Here is a 14,785-nt window from a genome sequence, read left to right as displayed (position 1 = left end):
ACTGTAAGTGAAACTTCTGCACTGAGCCATGTGCTTTGTGCCTGATGGGCTGCTCTTAGGAAATGAAAACCTCTTCTTTATTCAACAGAGCAGATCTGCAGCTCATTCACAGTTCTGTGTGTAACTCAGAGGCTGGAGGCCCCTTTACTCAGCAGAGCCAGCGTCTACATTCATATTACTTCAACAACAGGGGCGTCTCCTTTGTGTCTCAAAGGAACATAGCCACACTTCATAAGGATGGAGAAGATGTCTTTCATATTTAAATGACCCTTTAGTTTGATTTAATCAGAATGGTCTCTCAGGACAGGTGTCCATGAATAATCATTGGCTTAGGTAGGCGTTGCTCAGAGAATTGTTGTTCATTTTAAAATACATATGCATACCGTCGTGATAATCAGCACTGCATTTAAATTAGACACGTACTTTGTCAACTGGCCCTCCAAATGTGATTAAGCTTTCATTAGTTAACAGGCCGGCACAGAGATGTCTTGTCTCAAAGCACTTCCTAAGGAAGCTTTTCATCAGTGCAAGTAAACAAGATTTGATTGAACTGAAACGCCGTATCAGATTTGAAAAAAACAACAACAAACCATCATGGCTGCCACAAATCTCACTACATTCAAAATATACCACGTACAGATCTCCAGTGTGCCAGTTTGTATGTTAAAGTACCATCCTAGCCTAAAATACATCCCAACATGCCCAACACAGAAACATTTGGCTCAACCAATGGTGCTAATTTGGGGCGGGGCTTTCTGTTCACTGACCAATGGAAGTCAGGAAATGATCAGTCTGCCACAGGCACAGAAATGCCCCAGCTTTAAACCTCTCCAAAATCTCTCACTTCAAAGTAAACCCCCTATCCAAATATAATAATAATTTTATGTGATCGAATGGGTATTTTAATATAGTCTGTAGCACCGGAGGGTAGAGAGGTGCTGATATGAATAGGGATTTGCCCTCCACAGTGAGTCGTGTGAAGAGAGAGAGTGATCCATCACAGTCAGGCTCTTTTCTGTATGTCTATGGGGAGATGAAGAGGCTGGAAACAGAAGCTCCAGTCTCTCTATCTCTCTCTCTCTGAACACCCAGGGCACTGAGTGCACCACATTCACTCATTACATGCCTGTTAATCCAATTGACCAGTAATTACTGGGCTACGTTTGCATACCAAAAAAGCATTGATCATCTAGCGATAGAATTTAGGCATTTAACAATTTAGCTTCATTGAATTTGAATCATTAATTACAGGCTTCTTTAATTGCATTTTTGTTTAATGGCATAAACTGTATCCAAACTATTTTACTGTGATTTTAGCTATATCAGATTCAGTACCATATCAATTATCGGCAGACAGATTTTTCATTTTTCGGCATCTGTCAATATTGGAAATATACACTAGCATTCAAAAGTAAGATTTTTTTGTTTTTAAAAGAAGTCTCTTCTAATATTCTCTTTTAATATATTTTATAATGTCATTTATTCCTGTGACAGCAAGGAATTTTCAGCATCATTACTCCAGTCTTCAGTGTCACATGATCTTTCAGAAACATTTCTTCTCATTATCAAACAGTTGTGCTACATAATATTTTTGTGGAAGCTATGATATAGATTTTCTTCAATATTCTTTGATGAATAGAATGGTAATGTACTATTTTAGTTTTTAGTGTTACAATTTTATGTAATTGCACAAAATAGTATAATATCAGCCATTTACAGGTTATCAGCCATAATATGAAAATAATTAGCGACCCAATAATCGAAATGCAATGCCTAATTATTCAGCTCTGCTCTGAACCTCTTCAGTCAGTCTTAAAGAGTTTGAAGAAAAATCTAGGCTGTGAGGAAGCTAAACATAGGTGCCCCATCAGACTGCTGTGCTTTCATGATATCGCACACTTTCTGAGAGAAACCCCTCAGCGGTGAATAAAGAAAGGGCCTTGAGCAAGAGAGAAAGGCCAGAAGAGCTTGAAGAACTCCTGGAGTGTGCAGTTGTCTGGCTCGCTAGCAAACATTTATTTAAAAAAAAAAAGAGAGGAAAAAGGTGATGTAGATTTCTAGACTGTGTTTGCAAATGGATAATGGAATGGAAAGGAATTTAGTTCTTTTACTTAATATTTTTATGTATGTCTATTTTTTTAAAAGACTCAACATAAACAAAAAGAAACCAATGCTGAACAGGATAGGGGTTTTGTGTAGTGGAGACTATCCCAACACAAACCCCTGTTCCTGGACACACAAAGACCTCGGGCTCAACGGTGTTTGTAGAGCAGTTGTAATGCGAAAGCGAAATGCATCCAGACAGACGAAGATGGGGGGAGGGGAACAGCCAACCGCAAACGCCTTAACCTAAACCCCACATTCTCACCCCCTCAATGTAACCCTCCTCGATTTATACGAGACGAGACAAACGCAAACCACCTGACCCCGCTCTCCAGACACTAATAAATGAATAGGCTAAATGCTGTTGAGCATGGTGTGGTATATATGACTGCTCCTCTGTAGAAAAGAACACTTGTATTTCACAGCGGTGGGAAGTAATCTCATTCACGACGCATAAAAACACATTATTTGCCTGGGCTACATAATGAGATTTAGAGAGGAAGAAAAAAATCACAGCCAAATTTCACCAGCAACAGTCTTTGTGTTATTGCAAATTCTTTCATAACACAATAAGTAAACATGCTTACTTTTTTATAGCAAAGTATTTAGAACAATAGCAGTGGGGAGAGGGGAAAACACAAGAGTGTGCTCAGACAGGTGTATACAGCTCCCTTTCCTGCTCGCGGTGACCCCCTGATGTCGTTTTGGTGGGATGGGAGGGAAGCTTTATGTCCATGATCTGGAGCAGATGGGGCTCCGTCTCTTGCCCACTGACATCTCTGCGGCTAGTCATCGGAACAGATGGGTACTGAGGGATCCTGGGATATTGCTAATCTGCTCCACCACAGCATTTAGAGATGGTGCATCCCCCTCAGTGTACACGCTTATATCGACAAATCAGCTTGAGTTTGAATGGAGATGAATCATAGAAATACCTATGATTTAGATTGGTGTGAATCCAAGGGTGTCGTGCAACCTTTTTTTTTTTCTTTTTTTTCACCAGATGCAATCCTATTTCACTTGCAAGATAAGACATGACCAAAGAAGAAGAAAAAAATAACAATTTAACATTGTTACACTACTCGTGCAAAATCTGTTATAAAGCACAAGTATTAATAACTATTTTGAACATGGATATCTAAAACTTTTTTTTCTTTTTATAAGTGCTTGCAGAACTGCAAATATTCCACAGTTTGTCTACTGACAATGTTACAGGAATAGCATAAGATAAATGCACATGTGAAATTTGAAGGGTGCTTTATTAATTGCAAGGTGAATGATTATAGACATGATACTGGAAGTAAATCATTTCTTTCTCCATCAAATATTTAAGACTATATCCTACAAGGTAGGGTTTCTAATTTTAACCTAAATGTACTGACAAAAGAGAAAATAAGTAGGACAAACCCCTCCTTAAAATCCTAATAAATGTAAATCTAATAAAAGCTGGAATTCTGTCACATGGGAGAAATCAGCTCTGCACTTCAACAAACAAGAGAGAACAGGACAGTGAATTCCATTGTTATCCATCACTTGATCTTGACTTAATGAATGTTACGCTGTTTTTATAGCCATATATTTATATATTTCATTACACAATCACCAGACACGACGCAAATATCAATGTATGTCTCATATCAAACAATAAATATGTGCGTTAAACAAAGTTATCTCATGAATTCTTGTGAAAAAAGCACATATTTAATTTTAAACCACAAAACTTATTCTGCAACTTGCCACTTTTCAATTGTCAATGTATATGTGACAGGGTTATGTCTGTCCAGCAGTTCTCTCCATAGGCCACGGGGAAATTATTCGATCCTACTTATAGGACAATAATGCAACCGAACCGTGTAATCGTTTTACTTCACCGTGTATCATCTGGATCTATTCATGATTATTTTCCGTTATAAGTAGTTTAGCGATGACATGCTCGTGCAGTCATATGACAGCTCATCCCGACAGATTTCATATATGGCCAAGGCTTTATCTAGGTGTCCTGCAAACAAGTCAACGGAGTCTGTAACGTTACACTCTCGAAGCATTGCATCCGATATAATGCTGCACTCACACTGACCATCAGAGGCTGAATGCTGAGACACACCGTTGCACATTTGCAGAATGAATGTCCGAACATAACGCTATAAATGTGTTTAGTCACACGTATATATACATCACACCCACACAAAGAGAAACTACGTGGATTAAACAGTTATTCGTTTGGGACATAATTCCTTGAAATACAAAATGCACGGTGCATACAGTTCTATTTCGAGACACGGTTTGCACACATACTCTAAATCAAGCGGAATACAACACGTTTTCAAAAAAGAGCGAAAATAATGTTTAGAATTACTTACGATTTCAGCGGATTCTGAATGACAGTCGCCATTTTGCCACACTGTAACCTAATATTCCAAATCTCTGAGTTCTTTGGGATCCTTGTGAAAGAAAAGCAGCCAATACGGACCCCAGTGTCCGGCAGTCTGGCCAATACAATACTAGGAATCAGAATCTGGGCGTGGCTTCCAAGAGCTGTCAAAATTATAAAAATTACACCTTTACTTAGACTATTTGCTTGGCTGCAGAGATAAAGTAATGCTATATATATATATACATGTTCTTTTTTTTCTTTTTTTACATTCAGGCACAGAATAAGAGTCTACTGTAGTATTTACAAAATAGCCTTCATCTAACCGTTTTAACTAGATCTTTATTTGTATTCTTGCAGCTTGCTCCAGAATTTGCTTGGTGAATTTTATATTGCCCATTTTAAATATAAATATATTAACAATATTAACAATATTAATATAATGAAAACAATTAAAATAAACACTGTATATATTTTTTGGTAGACATGTTGTTATAATTTTTACTTTTAAATACATCAATAATCGTCATATACAAATGTATATTTTTATTCATTCGTTTAGCAAAGAGAACCCTATGAGCGAGAGCAGCATGTGATGTGATTGACAGCTCATTATCCAATCACATTGTTTCATTATTGAAAAGTCTCAGTGGTCCACCATTGAACAGTAAGGAGGCGGGCATTCGCTGCGTCATCGTGAGGAAATCGAGTTTCCAAACAGGAAGTCAGCACGATTGGCATCTATTTCAGGTAAGTTTATTATGACTTTCCGTTTTACCTACAGTGTATATGTATGGTATATACATAATAAGTTATTACGTCGATCAATAAATATGTGAGTACTTGTCTGTGAAAATAACCGTCAACTTAAATGAACGAGCCACGTGAATGTTCATGACAGTAGTCTTAGCATGTTAACGTTAGCTCCTTGTTCAACTCCATAACAAATCAGTGTTTTTCATCAGTGACCACTGTCTTAATTAATAATGCTCCGAAAATGTTTAGTTTCATATGTTCTAACATCAAAAATTAACACAAACATTTTCCTCTTTATCTGAATATAAAGGTATTAATCTGATTTAACTAATTTAGCAGATATACTGGCATGACTCCTGAGAAGTAGAAATGAAGCGGGGATATGAAGCTCGAGGCAGGGACCGGGACCGTTACCGACACCAGTCACAGTGGCGGAGGAGACAGCGTTCAGCCCACGATGAGCAGGAATATAGGTAACGTTAAGTTAACTAACACGGACTGAGTCTGATCACCTTTCACATAGACCAGGGATGGGCAACTTCAGTCCTGGAGGGCCACTGTCCTGCAGAGTATAGCTCCAACCCTACTCAAACACACCTGAACAAGCTAATCAGCGTCTTGGGATTAGGAGTTTTATCAGGGTTGGAGCTAAACCCTGCAGGACTGAAGTTGCCCATCCCTGACATAGACGCTCCTCAAAATGAAACTTTGAAACATTTACTCCCCCGTATGCCGTTCCATACCTGTTCGTCTTTTTCCGTGGAACAATGACAGCCTCGGTATTATTCACTTTCATTCTTTGGAAAAAGAATGGTGAGTGATCCTGTCCTTCTGCGAACATCTCCTTTTGTTCCACAGAAGAAAGTACGTCACACAGGTTTGGAACTACATGAGGGTGAAATACATTTTTTAAGTGGACCATCACGTTAACTGACATGTATGTTGTACTTCAAATCAATGCATGTGTTCATACTGAAGTTTTGAAACCCAAAGTGAGCAGTTTCGGCTGTTCCGTTCCATCTCCAGATTATTTTTTAGTTATGCTTGTTTTGTATTTATGTTAGCTGTTACCACCAACAAGCATTCATAACACCAGTCCTATTCTAGGTCTGAGAGAACAGCAGATGATGCAGGTTCGTCCTCTGCATCCTCATCTGCACCAGGTGAAATGTTACTTTGCATTATCCTTCTGCGCATCTTTCTGTTATAGCAGTCAAAAATGATTCACTTAGTCATTAACCATTATCACTTATAGAGTTGCCAGGCTTCTACTTTGACCCAGAGAAAAACCGATACTTTCGTTTGTTGCCCGGACACAACAACTGTAACCCTTTGACAAAAGAAGGGCTCCAGAAAAAGGAAGAGGAGAGAAAGAGAGCAGCACTTCTTGCAGAGGATGATGCTCCTAAGAAGGTGAGCTGGGGAAGTACTGGATATGTACGTGCATGTATTTTATCTGGACGTTCCTCTCTGCTACGTTTTTGCAGTAAATTCCAGCTGTAACATCATTCTTTAAGAGACGTCTATTGACGTTTTGTGCAAATGCATATCTGCAGTAGTTGGATGGGTTTTGTAGGTAATAAATCATTGTATTGATTTGTTATCAAGCCTATTGAGATGTAACTTTCTCCTTGATTCTGTTCAGAAAGCTCCCAGGACAGGGATGAATTCTGCATTGCTGTTACAGAAGAGACACCTGGGTCTGCTGCCCCCAAGCTCTTATTCTAGGTATTGCATAAAATAATGTTTTATGAATAATTTCTATTTCTTTTTCTTTTAATAGATATTTTGTAGATATAGATATTCTTTAAAATGGATTTGATCACAAGGCTGTTCTCATTTTGCAGGCTGATCCATGAAGTGAAAGTCAGTGGGATGCAACGTCACAGGCTGGAGGTGCAGAGCTCCAACTCCACCTGCCCAAACACTGACAACTTTCATCTCATCGTTGTGAGCCTCTTGTTTAATGGGAAAAACTTGAAGACTTAGAAAGAAAACAAAGATTTCTGAGACAACTCAGAATGTTATGCTGAGGTCAGGAATCTCGAGAACAGTCAAGCCATTTTTGGGTTAGCTTTGTTTTCGTGGAAAAGGGGTTGTTGGCAGGTGTTACCCTAGGTTTTGGCCTCCAGTTGTCTATCCTTTGAAAAACTAGCGAGAAGGAAGATTAAGCTTTGGCGGTGATTGTGTTTTCTGTAACTGTGTTTCTTTTTTTTTTTTTTCTGGATGCATCTTATTAGGCAGATTCAGCTTGTGAGAGGGTTTTCACAGTGAATGACGTGTCGCACGGAGGCTGCAAGTATGGCATTATGAATTTCCATGGCTGCAGAAAAGGCTCTATGTCGGTGGAGATGTGCGATAATCTTTATTTTACTAACCGCAAGGTAAGCTGGGTAGTTTAAAATGAAATTTTCTACCAACGAAAAGCAAAACAAGACGTTTTGTTGTAGAGAATTCGTAATGAACAAATGTAATTTTGTTTCAGGTGAACTCTGTATGCTGGGCCTCTGTGACGCATACAGACTCGCATGTTCTGTATCCTTTAAACATTTCAGATTCTAGAAACTAAAGCTTCAATTATTTTACTAGATAAACACTAATAGTGTGTCAGTTTTCAGGAATTTTCATAAGCAGTTCTTAAAATAAATGATTAATTAATCTTTAACATTGTGTGGAAGAGGAGGACTTCAAATACCATATGCTTATGAAATGAAATTTCGTTCCACTGTATACTTTTAGAGTATGTTTAGTATGAATTTAAAATATTTCTCCATTGTGAAATACTTTGAATGGATACCTAATGATAACTCTTCGTATGAACCTGCGTATCATATTTCACTGCACTAGTCACTGTGCATTTTCAGATGAGCATACCTGCATGTTTACTCTAGTAAATACAATTAATCAAATACCAAATAGTCATGAACATCTCTAATTTGTAAGGAAGTGTTTCTTGACGAGTGTTTTCAGGTTGTGTTTGGTGGGCATTTCTCAGACGCCAGGCTGTGTAAGCTTATTACCTGCTTCTCTTTTCAGCAACTTCAATCCAGGTTCAAATCTTTACCTTTTGGGTCTCCCAAATTTTTTAATAAACATTTATTTGGTTTCCCTTTATCAAGATGAAGTGACTTGGCTCCTTTTTTCTTCTTCAGAGCAACCAGGGATGCTGTGCAGTTTTAAGATCTCCACAGCTTGGTCATGTGCATGGTGTCTCAACCCACAGGCTGATAAAACCTTCAGCACTGGTGAGTTCTTGAGTCTTGATATTGTATGAGTTTGTATACATTTCTGTGTCTGCTATTGGAATGAATGTACACTATACTGTTTTAAGGTTGTTGTTTTTTAAGAAAATGCTCACAATGGCTGCATTTATTTGATCACAAATACAGTAAAAACAGTATTTAAAAAAAAAATATTGTTAGAATTTAAAATTAATGTTTTTGTATGTTAACATATTTGAAAATATATTTTGTTCCTGTGACGGCAAAGCTGAATTTTCAGCATCATTACTACATCATTAAGCAGTGTTACACGATACTTCAGAAATCATTCTAATATGCTGATTTGGTGCTCAAGAAACATTTATTATTATTTGAAAACCGTTTTGCTGCTTAATATTTATGTGGAAACTGTGATGCATTTTTTCCCAGGATTCTTTGAATAGCATTTATTTGACTTTATTCGTTTTATAAATGTCTTTCTTTACTGTCACTTTTGAGCAATTTAATGTATCCTTGCAGAATAAAAGTATTCATTTCTATAAAACAATAAAATCTTACTGAGCCCAAACTTTTGAACAGTGGTGAATATGTAGGCTATATATTTTTATATGTACACCTAGGCCTTTCTCGCCGAGTGATTGTTACGGATGCTGTGACTGGACGCAGAGCAACATACCTCGCTGGAAGTGATGTTCTAGCTCAGCAGTTTGCCCTAAGGGTGAGAAGAGAGCATTGCCTGAAAAATTAAAGTTCATTGTGTTTAAAGCAACACTATGTAACATTTTTTACCTTAAAATAATGTTTCCAAAATCGTTTCAGTGGTTCATCAAGTCGTAAAAGGGTGAAAGGCACTTATGCCTCCGCTTTGCGGTCCTTTATCTGCTATAGAGCTGGTAAGTCCCGCCCATCCGTAAAACCCCAAGTGGACCTCTAGGTTGAAAAATCATCAATGCGAGTGAATGGGAGAAAATAATTATTTTCTGGTCCCGTTTGAATTGTGCCATGAATGTGAACATATGTTGTCTGTGAATTTTTTATATAATTTTTCATGTTACGAGTTTGACAGTATATGGTATGATTCTTCGGCTAGCAGTTGTGGAAAAGACATAACGAGAAAGACTACATGTCGCCTATATGACGTCACCCCATAAAGTTGACTTACCCGTGGTTTTCACCAACCTCAACGATTTTGTCCTCTCCCTGAAAGAAGGCGGTGAAGTGCACCAAAGCCACAGCCATGTTTAGCGGGATCCGTGAGCTAGTGTCCGTGTGCTAGTGGTGGTGACGTTTCAAACGCGTCGAAAGCAGCGAAGAGTTGTAGTCCACAAAGTGCTCTCACACAAAGTCTAACTGTATCAAACTTCTACCCGCTAAATTGTAGCATTCTTTACATGAAAAATTGTATTAAAAATTCACAGACAACATATGTTCACATTCATGGCACAATTCAAACGGGACCAGAAAATAATTATTTTCTCCCATTCACTTGCATTGACGATTTTTCAACCTAGAGGTCCACCTAGGGTTTTATGGATGGGCGGGACTTACCAGCTCTATAACCACACTATGTAAGATTGCCAGATCGGGTCACGTTTCTGTAGTTCTAATGAGACATAAGAAAACTACAAATTTGACTTGCTTTACGGCAAGCGTTACAATAGTCATTATTTTGTTTTTCTTCGTTTTTGATGTCGCAATACATCATACTTTCATAAAATCATGCATCATACTCTACCTTGTCTGTGGACATCGTTCATTCCAAAGCCGGTGCTGGATAAACAGTGGGCGTGCGTGCGACAGTAGGCTAAATGATTTACGACAGCGGTAATGGACAATTCCGCTTCCAACCTGTAGGGGGACCGCAGAGGAAAAGTTCCATAGTGTTGCTTTAAGTCGGGGCCATGGCGCAGTGGTAGTACACATACAGTCCAGCCTGCATCATGTCCCTATTGCCATATATAATCTCTCTCTGTCTGTCTCCTCCCACTATCCGGTCTCCCCCAGTTTGACTATAATTTAAAGCGTTAGTTCACCCAAAAGAAGAACAGCATCAGAGACTGACACGGAAGAGAAGAATTTGTTGAAAAAAATTTTGTGCACAGAAAGTATTCTTGTCACTCTATAAAATTAAGGTTAAATCACTGTAGTCACATGGACTATTTCAACAATGTCTTTACTACCTTTCTGGGTCTTGAAAGTGGGTTATGACATTGCTGTCTAGGGAGGGATCAGAAAGCTCTCGGATTTCATCAAAAATATCCTAATTTTTGTTCCGAAGATGAATGAAGGTCTTACAGGTTTGGAACGACATGAGGGTGAGTAATTAATGACAACAGAATGTTCATTTTTGGGTGAACTAACCCTTTAAAGGTGATCTCAGTCATTTGTATCTCTTAAAAAATGTTTACATAAAGAAATGAATAATTTGTAATAATTCCTGCATCCAAGCCACTTAGTGTCAGAACAAGTCCAAGATGACAATGCAACATGAAAAAACTTGAGCGTAACTTTATATGCATAATAGCCCTAAAAACAAAGTTTAAGCAGAATTATTATAATAATTAATTAATAAAACAAAAAATCACTTTAAGGTCATAATAGTTAATGCATTATATAATAATGAGCAATGGATTTGTCACAGTATTCATGAATATTGTTAACCTTAGTTTATAAAAATACAACTCTGTTCATTTTTAGTTCATGTTAGCTCAGGTCCATTAAATTAATATTAACAAATACAACTAAGTGCACAACTGTTAACTAATGATGTTAACAAATGGATCCTTATTGTAGATTTTAAAAGTATTTTATGGTTTATAGCAATATTTGATTGATTAAAAACCATATCTAGTTTTACCATAAAAGTTTTTTTTGCAAGGAATCCATTTTCTTGACTCTAAAAATTAACATTCTATACAGGAAAGTTTTGTGAATTTTATATATTTTAATCTTGTTTGAGTTACGAAGATATCTGTGGGACACTTGTGTCATGCATCTGGTGTTTTAGGCTCCTGTGCTGTTCAACGGCTGTCGCTCTGGAGAGATCTTCAGCATTGACCTGCGTCAGCGTGACAGGGGTCGCAGTCACGGTTGGAAGACCAGCCGCTTCTACCAGGAGTCAGCCATCACCTCGGTCCAACTGCTTCAGGATGAAAACTACCTCCTCGCTGCTGACATGCTGGGCAATGTCTGTCTATCTTAAACAACTCAAATTACCACACACCAACCATCATGCTAATATAGGTTCAGCTTATAACATTTAGAGCACTCAGGTATGAATTACCCGATCTTTATTCTCCCTACATATCGTCTCTGAACAGATTAAGCTGTGGGATATCCGTGTCAAGCGGTCCGTCAAACAGTATGACGGACACCACAATGAATACGCCTATCTACCCATTCATGTCAATGAGCCAGAAGGATTGCTTCTTGCTGGTATGTCTTTTTCATATAACCCACACATGATCAGTTGTTTCGCAATGCTTATACCACATCTCCTGTGTACCGTTCACAGTGGGTCAGGACTGCTACACCCGGCTTTGGAGCCTTCGTGACAGCCGTCTCCTCAGGACGATCCCCTCGCCTCACCCTGCAGGGAAGGACTCGATCCCAAATGTAGTGTTTTCCTCCCAGCTGGGTGGTAGTAAAGGACTTCCTGGACTCCTTATGGCTGTTCGGCATGATCTGTACTACTACTCTTACAACAAAGACTATCAGGATGGGCCGACACTGGAGGGTCCGTGCTAATAATCACCCTCTGAAAACAAGTATAAGGCTGCTGTGGAAAATGATCTGTTGTCATTTTTATTGTCATTTTATTTTATTTGGTCATTTTACTGACCAAAAATGTTGCCATTTATACCATCTGCCTTTTTTAAAAGTAATATATAGATTAGACTGTGAGGAATTCAGAATACTTGCTTGTTCGTTATATTATCAATAGATTAATTTTGAAAAAGCTTTAGATATGTCTAAATTAAAGTCACATATAGCCACTTGAAACATACCTCCTAAAAGTGCAATTTCATTGTTTATGGTGGCTTTTGAAAAGAAAAAAAAGGATTTTACTTGAAATATGCTGGAACTTTTTGTAAAATAATAGGGAAATTGTTCAAAATAAATCCAAACTTTGTTTGCCTGTATCTTTAGTTCAAATCTCAACATGAATTTAACTGTTTTTGTTCAAACAAAACCCCATTGACTTTCATTTATTAGGCAAAAAAAAAATCATTGACAAAAAATATTCTTTTGTGATCTATAGAGGAAAAAAGTCATAGTGTTTTGTATTGTAACAACATGAGGGCGAGTAAATGACAGAATTTCTAGGTGAACTGTCGCTTTAAGAACAGCATTTACTCATTTTTATACTGTATGTAAGCCACACTCTTAGAGGTACTCAAGTTTAATTTAATTAGCATACAAGGTGCAAAGAATATAAAATGATATTCATGTTTCTTATGTCTGTGTCTGTCATGTTCAGTCATCCACACATGCCCCACTGAGTCTATAATAACCTGATTCTACATAATGAGTGTTCGTTTGGCCAAGAAAACCATTTTACTGACAGTGATCATAACACATACCAGGGGCTAAATAAGAGCAACTACCATATAATAACATGAGATTTATGAGGATTGGCAGATAATGCAGAGCCAAATCATTTGTGCGGTTTCATCATGGCTTTGTGTTAGGAGTAACTATGCAGTTTGATTCTGCAACCGTGGTAGTGATTCTTTAAAAAGGTCAATTTTAAAAACGTCAAACAAAAACGTCCTGCTCGAGTACACACATTTAAAATAAATGATAAAGAAGAAATTTAAATTATGCTGAACAATATCAGATAGTTTAGCACAATCATGTGAGATCAGATTCATAATAGGCAGCAAATAATCGAGACAAACAGTAATGAATCTAAAATGTACACTAGGGTTTCTTTGAGGGTAAAGGAATGCAAAACAATATGGACAATTTTGCATTTTAAAAGCAAATTGACAGGGTAAATCTTTCATAAAACTGAATTTAGCAACACAACAGTACTGTAAATAATATTACTAATATTTGTGCACCGGTCTAATGTCTCCTGTAGAGGCTCTTATGTTAGCTGCCTTTACCCACAGGAAGGTCCATATGGATCTGCAGCCACATTATTGGAACGCCCATAATTCATATCTTGCACAATTAAGCATGTTTAACACTTTTTCTATCACATTTAAGCCCATTCTGCAGGTTTTCCCAAAAAACATTTGTTCCATCTGGGCCCGCCCACAGGTAACGTATTGCATGGTAGACAAAGGATTGTCAAAGGTCTGACATACATTTATTTTCCTGATGGATTTAACCTCTGAAAGAAGAAAATACATAGGCCATTACATATGTTGAACTGTGAACAGCTCATGTAGTGTTGAAGAGCATGACGTGAATGAAATGTTGGGACAAAAAGCAGAGATGTTCCTCTTGTTTTCAACAACCAATAGGATTTATCGGTTTGAGAGCAGCACTTCTTCCCTCCCAACCTGTACTGAAGCACTGTGGCCACATATGGGGGTGTCTTATAATGCGGAGAGATGTCCGGTTCTGCTAGAGCTCTCCAGATTTTTGGTTGCAGGTTGTGCACACCCGCACAGGATGGTCCCAACCCCTGGAGGGCACGGCCCGGCGATCAGGGGAGCAGTCGTTACATACTCCTTGTCCACATGCACGGCAGTGATGGATAGAGAGACGGGCGTTAAACTCGCGCTGGCACTGGGAGCAACAATGGATGTCTTGGTCAGGGACCCAATATGCTGGACGGGCGGCATCTTTTACCAGACCTAGTAAATACACAGGTGCATTTGATCATTTGTATGCTGATAATCCAGTGCAAGTATGTAACTATGATGAAATTAAAATGCTTAAACCTAAAGATCACATGACAGGTTAGTCAAACAAGTCGAAGGTTTAAAATGTATATTAATAATAATTATAAAACATTATAATAGATTTATACTGTATTTCCAGTGTGAATTCATATTAGTATTAACATATCATGTTAACATGTTCATAAAACTGTGAAATACAGTGAAGAACTCACCAAGAGGGATGTCTATGGCAGTGACTACCGCTCCTAATGTGTTCTGAACAGCTTCTCCCACCTTCCTGGCAATCAGAGTCCCACCTTCCTCCTCATCCAGCGCTGAATTCAGCAGTTCTGTGTGAGATCATAATTTTGATTATGAATTGAAATAATGCCATTATGTCACAAAATGTTGCATCAGTGTCTTATACTAAGTTTGTAATACTTTCAAAATTATTGAAACCAGTAAATCAGGCTCTTTTTTTTTTTACAATATTTAGT

General features: G+C 38.0%; 3 protein-coding genes across 9 annotated transcripts in view; 1 reads left to right on the top strand and 2 right to left on the bottom strand.

Moving 5' to 3' along the window:
- Positions 1-4,585, bottom strand: part of dpf3 (double PHD fingers 3) — a 37,182-nt gene extending 32,597 nt beyond the window's left edge. For all 4 annotated transcript variants that reach the window (XM_081379111.1, XM_081379112.1, XM_081379113.1 and 1 more), the window contains exon 1: positions 4,464-4,585. In XM_081379111.1, coding sequence (XP_081235237.1) covers positions 4,464-4,495 — 32 coding nt within the window. In that variant the 5' untranslated portion in view covers positions 4,496-4,585. The remainder of the gene's footprint in view (positions 1-4,463) is intronic.
- Positions 4,586-5,140: 555 nt separating this feature from the next.
- Positions 5,141-12,996, top strand: wdr21 (WD repeat domain 21). Of its 4 annotated transcripts, none has more exons than XM_081378276.1 (14): positions 5,141-5,224; positions 5,567-5,703; positions 6,338-6,393; positions 6,486-6,643; positions 6,876-6,958; positions 7,078-7,180; positions 7,471-7,614; positions 7,716-7,765; positions 8,201-8,280; positions 8,383-8,475; positions 9,072-9,169; positions 11,459-11,638; positions 11,772-11,886; positions 11,966-12,996. In XM_081378276.1, the coding sequence occupies exons 2-14, from the start codon at positions 5,600-5,602 to the stop codon at positions 12,196-12,198; spliced, it is 1,497 nt and encodes a 498-aa protein (XP_081234402.1). In that variant the 5' UTR covers positions 5,141-5,224; positions 5,567-5,599; the 3' UTR covers positions 12,199-12,996. The 4 variants fall into 4 exon arrangements, with proteins under 4 accessions (XP_081234402.1, XP_081234404.1, XP_081234405.1 ...); XM_081378278.1 differs by having other exon boundaries at positions 7,078-7,126; positions 11,966-12,926; XM_081378279.1 differs by having other exon boundaries at positions 5,570-5,703; positions 7,078-7,126; positions 11,966-12,908.
- A 296-nt stretch (positions 12,997-13,292) lies between these two features.
- Positions 13,293-14,785, bottom strand: part of zfyve1 (zinc finger, FYVE domain containing 1) — a 7,885-nt gene continuing 6,392 nt past the window's right edge. Inside the window, exons 9-10 of the mRNA XM_081378984.1 lie at positions 14,522-14,638; positions 13,293-14,261 (exon numbers count right to left, since the gene is read on the bottom strand). Coding sequence (XP_081235110.1) covers positions 14,029-14,261; positions 14,522-14,638 — 350 coding nt within the window. The 3' untranslated portion in view covers positions 13,293-14,028. The remainder of the gene's footprint in view (positions 14,262-14,521; positions 14,639-14,785) is intronic.

Source organism: Scardinius erythrophthalmus (assembly GCF_964197995.2).
Source record: "Scardinius erythrophthalmus genome assembly, chromosome: 11".
Classification (NCBI taxonomy): Eukaryota; Metazoa; Chordata; class Actinopteri; order Cypriniformes; family Leuciscidae; genus Scardinius; species Scardinius erythrophthalmus.
This window is presented reverse-complemented; position numbering and strand designations above follow the sequence as displayed.